The sequence below is a fragment of the Anastrepha ludens genome, chromosome 4 (assembly GCF_028408465.1).
Source record: "Anastrepha ludens isolate Willacy chromosome 4, idAnaLude1.1, whole genome shotgun sequence".
Lineage (NCBI taxonomy): Eukaryota > Metazoa > Arthropoda > Insecta > Diptera > Tephritidae > Anastrepha > Anastrepha ludens.
In genome coordinates this window covers 11,334,330-11,341,865 of record NC_071500.1, presented here as the reverse complement: position 1 = coordinate 11,341,865, position 7,536 = coordinate 11,334,330, and the positions used below count along the sequence as shown (strand labels likewise).

At 39.5% G+C, this 7,536-nt stretch overlaps 1 protein-coding gene across 1 annotated transcript; it reads right to left on the bottom strand.

Annotated features, from left to right (window-relative positions):
• Positions 1-2,744: 2,744 nt before the first annotated feature.
• LOC128862072 (uncharacterized) lies at positions 2,745-7,094 on the bottom strand. Its single transcript, XM_054100485.1, has 4 exons — positions 6,710-7,094; positions 3,559-4,055; positions 3,124-3,490; positions 2,745-3,042 (listed from the first exon to the last, which is right to left on the bottom strand). The coding sequence occupies exons 1-4, from the start codon at positions 6,948-6,950 to the stop codon at positions 2,849-2,851; spliced, it is 1,299 nt and encodes a 432-aa protein (XP_053956460.1). The 5' UTR covers positions 6,951-7,094; the 3' UTR covers positions 2,745-2,848.
• Between the last annotated feature and the right edge of the window lie 442 nt (positions 7,095-7,536).

Genomic DNA, 7,536 nt, shown 5'->3' with positions numbered 1-7,536 from the left:
AATTCGCCTTGTTTCATTCTCGGCTGACAGCCACATGGACACGGCGAAAGAAAAAACATGAATCAGCTGATTTACCGAAACCACCGTTCATAGATTCGCCTTATAAGTAGGCCACCGTGAGCTCGATCGGCGCTGTTACCCATATAGACCGCTCGCCCAGCAATCGGCGCACTCTTGCATTGCAAATGTTAGCGTTAAATGCTAAATACTCCATTTATGATGTTAGAAAATACGTCAGAGAACAAAACCGTTTACTTGGGTGGTCATCAATAGTTATTCGGCTTGACTTATATAAACTGATTAAACGAAAAAAGAAAAACATTAATATGTTCAAAGCATTCGAATACCCGTATAATGCGTAACGAGCTTTGCATTAGTTCGAGTTTTTGCGAGTGCAGTCTCCTCTAATTAGGCGAATGTGTGACATATTCTACCCTCTACAAAAAGTGAGGGCGGCGAGTGTTGTTCAGCTGATTTTTGTTTACCTGTGCACACAACTGCGTCTAAATATCTGTTTAAAAACCCAGGTCTCCTGGTTTGTTGTGCAGTCGCCCCGCTCAACTTACATTATTGCCTTAGTCTTTCCTTCGTTTACTTTGCTCTCTTCATTCTCTCATTTAGTGTGTGTTTGTGTGTATGTATGCGTCTATGTCCCACTTTTTTTTTAAACTTGACTTGTGCATTGCAGTACTGAATCGTTAAACAGCCAGCAAAAATCAACTCAGGGCCATTTCGCAATAATTGTTTCATGCTTTAGTCGCCCCGCAATATTTTTCGGTGTGTGTATGCACATTAGGGGTATCCTGAGATTGAGTTTTCGAATGATGCCGAAACTGCTCTATCAGCTTTGCGAGTCGATATATTTTTAATATATTTTGGTTTTTTTTTGAAAATTAATTCTCCACAATTTGGAAGCATTTTTCTGCCGTCAAACGATACCTGAAGACTTGCCAAACTTTTTTTTCTTTGTTCACGCTTTTTGGGAGCAGAGGGCCTTGACAAGACTCAGTGGTTTCGTTAATTTAACGCCTTCTTACTCCTTGGGGCGCCATCGGTGTTTCACATTTTTCTGCCAGAAGGATCGCACAGATGGCTGAGGATTTCGCTAAATTTGGTGTGCCTGCGCTACTACCGCGTTTGGCCGCTTCCTCTTCAGGCGCCACTGATGCAGTGTGGCACTGTGACTTTTTCTTTGTTTTTGCTTATTTTAGCAGCCACGATGCAGGAAAGGAGGTAAATTTGGAAAAGTGCGGGGGCCGTGCTTTACGTGGGATTCTAACCCACAGGCTCTGGAATGGCAGGCTGGTGCCCTTACGCTAGACTACCGAGGCAAACCTTACTAAACCTAAATGTCAACACATACTAATCTACTACCACTAAATATCAACACAACTATAGCTATCGATATGGATAGTTTTCATGCAGCTAAAAAGCCACCTGATATATGGGGTAATACCACATAGAAATAAATATATGTTCAAAGGTATTTTCAAATGAAAAACTATCAAGAAGCAGGAGAAAGGTTCAACCAATAATTTTAATATATATTTAGGAAAAATAGGAACAAAAAATTACACAACAAATTCAGCTTGTCGAAACTTATTAAATTAAAAAAGAAATTAAAATAACTTCATATGAAATAAGTATATGTGCGTAAGCCTTTCTTCACACTTTTTTCAACGTTTCTATAACTTTCGATTTTCTAATAATTAATATGTTTTCCATTTTGAGAAAGCACATCCTTTATACGGTTAGGCATAGAATCTGCCAAGTTTTGAAGAGTGGAATCACCTATCTTATCCCACTCTGCCACTAAAGCACCTTTCAGGTCTTTGATTGTCTAAAAATGGTAGCAAGATTTTTATAAATACGGGCCGACAATATTCCCCAGAGGTCCTCAATTAGGCTTAAATCGGGACTTAGAGCTGGCCAATCCAGAACTGAAATTTTTCTTGACGATAGGAATGGAATTGGATTGGGGCGTTGTCTTGCTGGAAAACGTAGTCGTCTCCGTATATGTTTTCGCGCAAACTCAATGAGAACAACTTCTAATATTTCAACATATAATTTTGCGTTGGTTCTGGTCGGATTAAAACAAATTGGAGACTTTCCGAAAGCGGCGCAAATCATCAAACAAACGCCACCGAGGCTTATGGCGCGTTGCCGTGGTTGTCTAAGGTCCCACCAATATTTCGGGCAATCGTCTGGACCATCTAAGTTCAACTTTTTTTCGTCCGAAAATACCACGTTTCGGAATTCGTTAGTCCAAAATTTTTATATTTTCCGACAAATGCTTAACGAGCCTTAATGTGGCGTGCTAATAGTTTTGGTGCCGGCTCCCGCAAACAATATTTAAGTGTTCCGTCCTCGACTAAAATTTGATGTATTCGTCTATCGCCAGCGATTAAATGGTGTTTGATTTCCTTGCAAGACATTTCTTTTTGAGCAGCCAGACGACGAATTTCTCGTTTGCATCTGCTGTCGATGTTAGTTGTTTGAGTAGTAAGTAAGTAACAGCCTCTTATCAGTTGCCTGAGTAAGCATATTTATGTATGTAGATAAGTACAAGTGCCCCTAACAGTGAGCCGAGCGAATATAGTTGAATAAACTAAAAAGTGTTGGCCCAATTAATAGATAAGCACACCCAACCTCCCTGTTTGATTACAATAGACTCACACAACTATTTTATGCTGCTTGTCGACATACTTCAGACCTCAAGGAAAGACCAACCTTTTTAGGTTATTTGTGTGCTCATTTACAGTTATTTGCATTTATTCTATTTATGAATTAATTGGTTTATTATACTTTTGAACACATAGAATCAGTCACAATTCGGATTTCTTACATCTCACATTTCGAAGGCGCCACGATTGTTCATAAAAGGCACTACAATTTCCATGTGTTTGCGAAAGCTGGGATTCGTGTACAAGGCATTTTTAAATCGAGCTCCAGCCTCCGTTTCCCCAGCAAAACCATCTATAGTTGCATCGCTATTAGACTCCAATAAGGCCGCTGGCATTACACCCACAGCTGCTGCGAAACCTAGTAAAAGTAATCAAAATAAAAAGAAAAATTCCGAAGAATTAATGTCATTTAGATTTTCCCTAAACTCCAGTAACTAACCACACAAGCCGTGCTTTACCATTGCGATATGAATATCTTTCAACGTCGGCGGCTTTTTAGGGTACTTTAAAAGCTCCAAGTTCTTCACTAAGTTATCATGATAGAATTTGATAAAATAATCGAATCGGTTCACTTTCAAATCGTAGCGCGTAGATGAGGTTAAGAAGTAATGTAAGTCCTTCGCTGGTGAGCCATAGTGGATCATCTGGTAGTCGACGAGTAGTGCGTCTTCGATCTTACCCTCGCTATCATATTTAAACATGACATTGTTGCACCAACAGTCGCCATGGTTCAAAACGTTGAACTCACTTGAATCGTAGCCTTCTGCGCGTAATAATTCGCTCACTATCTTATCAAGAGTATTTGACTACACATAAAAAATGTCAATATAAATATCTAATCTATGCATAAGAAACCAATTAATTGCTCGCTTACCACGCTGCCGATGTAAGCTTGACTTCCCTCTATAGCCTTTATAGACTCCAAAACGTGTGATTTAATTGAAACTATAAAACTTTTAAAATAATCGCCCCCCGCTGCGGCTAACATGCCTTTGTTAAATAACTCCGGGTATAGCCCCTTGGTCTCGACACGCACTGCAGAGGCTGCATGCCATTGCGCCAAACGCTTAAGCACCGCCTGCGTATGCTCCAAATCAAGCCCTTCTAAACGGTTGGCATTTTTGTAGCCGAGTGGGCGCATGTCTTGCAACAAAATTACGCCAAACTCTGAAGGTGCCTCGATATGGTAGCATTTTGCCGAAAAATTCAACTCGATGCCGGACAGTCGGTACAGTTGCTCAAACTCGGGCACAACTTCATGGTACATCCTATACTCGATCTCGAAAATATTATGTTTTCGCATCATATCCTTGTATGCTTCGACTTCTTGGGGTAACTTCAGTATGTACGAGAGCGATTTGGGCGTGCCATCTACGATAGAAAATTCATATTAAATTTATGTGTTTATATGTAGATTTAGCTTGGGGGAAAAAAAACCGGTATTATTGCGAAATTTTTTTACGCAAATGCTTTAGAATCGATCTTTAGCTTCTGAGCGTTGCTACGACTACTAAGATGCCGGCCAGCATGGGTCCATATTAGACCACGTGTGTTGTTTTAAGGGGTTATATACTTTGCATTACAGGAGCTATGAAATCAAATCCAATGGCAGCTCTCGAGGCTATCAGTTATAAATAGTAACCCATAATAAGGTTAGGTTAGGTTGACCAGGCTGGCTGAATCCTTAGTGTTACCAGATAGAGCTAGACCCTTACGTTCCTTTGTAGTAGACATTTTGTAATACGTGCGCCTTTTGCGAATCTAAGTAAACTTTGGAGCTCTATCCCCGAGAGGTATTCTAACATCTCACATTGTAAAGCTCCTAAGCATTTTAATCTGGTTCTAACTAATGAAGGGCAGGAACATAGAAGATGTTCTAGCGTTTCCCTCTCTTCTAGTTCATTGCAAAATCTGTAGCTATCGTTGTTTGTAATTCCTATCTTGTATGCGTGTGCCGCTGGCAAATTGTGTCCTATCAGCATACCTACAATAGTTCTGCTTTCTTTTATAGACAGAGCTCGTACGAATCGGACGTATTTATCTGCACTCTGTGTATGATTTTCGCGGTTTTGCAAGTGGCTAGATTATTCCACCGCTTATCTGTCCGTATTTTCATGTCCGCAGCGATGTCTTTGTACAGGTATACCGTATTTAAAGGTTTCAGTATGTCGTTTTCTTGTACGAATTGTCTGTAAACAGCGCTTTTGGCAATCTCATCTACAATTTCGTTTCTTGCAATGCCCTTATGTCCGGGTACCCAATAGATATGCAACCGTCTGTCTGCGGCTAATCTGTCTATGGCTTCCCTGCTTCTTAGAACATTTTTGGATGAAATGTCATATGAGTTTATTGCTTTTATCGCAGCTTGGCTGTCAACGTATATATGTATTTTGGAGTTGCTTGATGTCTTTGCGAATGCTATTTCTGCAGCCTTACCTACAGCAAAGACTTCTGCTTGAAAGATACTGCAGTGATCAGGAAGCTTAAATGGCTGCCCGATGCCTAGCTCTGCGCACTAGATCCCTGCCCCTACTCCGTCTAACAATTTCGAGCCATCAGTAAATATATTAAGAGTATTTGGGTTAGGTTTCATTCCTTTTCTCCATCCTCTTCTTCAATTGTTGTTCGAAATTTCTTCACCCAATTGCATTTCGGAGTCATATAGTTCGTTTGGACCCTAAACCTAATGCCTATTGAGCTATGTCAGAATGTTTTAAAGGTAAGTTCGCCTGCCGCGCTGCGTCTTCTTACGGCGGATTTAGCTGCAAGGCATTCCGCCGCAATATCAATCGGTGACAAGTTGAGTATTCTTTCAAGCGCTGCCGTTGGAGTAGTTCTCAATGCACCTGTTGTACAGAGTGCACCTAGACGTTGAATACTTTCCATAGGTTTTTTATATGTCGGCCTTCTTGGCGCAGTCCACCACACCAGAGCGCCGTATAGTAATATTGGCTTTATTATAGCTGAGTAGCACCAATACATTATACAGGGTGGGCCATATAGCGTTTGCTTTTTGAACAACCTATTTTTTGGAGAATGGTAACACAAATGACATGTTAAATGTGTTCATAATTTACTTAAGGGTTTGACATTTACGAAATGGGACGCTATACGCTTGAACAAAATTGGGAAATATTGAAAACCTATTTCCAAAGTGGTGAGTCTTCTTCTTGTTCCGCGGTTACAGTAAAGGCGAGCGTTACCGTGACATGCTCAACGAGTTTTTGTTTCCAAATATTGAAGAGGACGGCATGGACGACATTTGGTTTCAACAGGACGGTGCAACTTGTCACACTGCCAAAGTTACACGTTTTTGCTTCCGATATCAATTGGCCGCCTCGGAGCTGTGATTTAAGTCCGTTTGACTATTTTTTGTGGGGAGTCGTTAAGGACAAATGCTATGCGAACCATCTAGAGACGATTGATGCTTTAAAACACGAAATCGAAGTTGCCATTCATGAAATTGGAGCCCAAACAATCGAAAATGTGCTTAAAAATTGGGTTGATCGAATGGCCTACTGTAAAGCCAGTCGTGACAGTCATTTGAACGATATTATTTTTCATTCATAAATGACAATGTTCAATCTTCAAAATAAAAAATAAAGTTTGAAAAAATATTGATTAGTTTTTTTTATAGCCGATTCAAAAAGCTAATTTTACATGGCCCACCCTGTACTAAAGAGAGAATTCGCTGTAATCAGCTCTGTTAAAAGTTTCACCACACGCCGGCGGTGGTTAGACTTCATTTTTGACCATTCACACTATGCGTAGCCCGTGAGACTTCTCTATACATTTACGTTCTCTGAACAAAAAGAGAACGAATTGCTGTTTATAAAAGAGTTTACATGAAGACGCACAGCACAAATTACACAAATCATTTGCTAATACGCGTCGCAACTTATATTATACATATAATAAAGTACTTATAACGATTCAGCTATTTGAAATTCACATTTTGAATTTGATTACACAAAATTATGTGTTTTCACTGTAATTTTTCTCACATAAAACAGACTGTTACTGACCTACTAATTCAATATCTATATTAACACGCAGTATTATTGTGACATAGTTTTCGCCAGCTGCTAGCGCTGGCTTGGCTTCGAAACATTTGATACTTTTATAATTTGTAACGGTATCTTTAAGCAATTTTTCAAATAGTTCCGCCGTTAGCCACTTGGGGTTTTCGACAGTTTGTACTGGCGCGCCATTTTTTGCTTCTGGTGTGGTGTGCGATTTTTCCTTATGTTCTCCAGTTGAAGGCATCACTTTGTTTTTATGCACTGCCACTTAGTTTGACAAATATTTTATTATTTAATATCTTTTGCACTGTCTATGCCGTTCAGAGAGTCGACCGATTTCGTGCGCTCAACTGCTGTGAGTATTAGGACGCTCTGACGCCGTTTGTGGCGAATGTCTGTTTATATGTAACTACATATTGTAGGTGCCATATATGTACGTGTGTGAGAGAGTACAAAAGCTGCTCTTGAATACATATTTGATTGCACAGAAAGTTTTGCTCTCGAATTCCACAAGACTTCGCAACCAAATGGAGATAGGAGATTTTATGAAATTTGTTAACGAGTAAACGCAGAAAAATACTTCGTTGTGTTTTGTTTTTTTAGTTGAATATTTATGAGTTTCTACGTATGGATGATACCATTTTCAAAATGTTATAAAATAGTGGCATAATAAAAAAAAAATTGAATGAACTCAAAGCTGACTCCCTACAACGAGCCAATTAAATGCGACATACCCGCCATAACGACTAACGTAAATATGAAAAACGTAAGACTAAGCGAAAATAAATATTAATAGGAAACCAGCAATGGCAAAAAAAAAAAAAATTAAA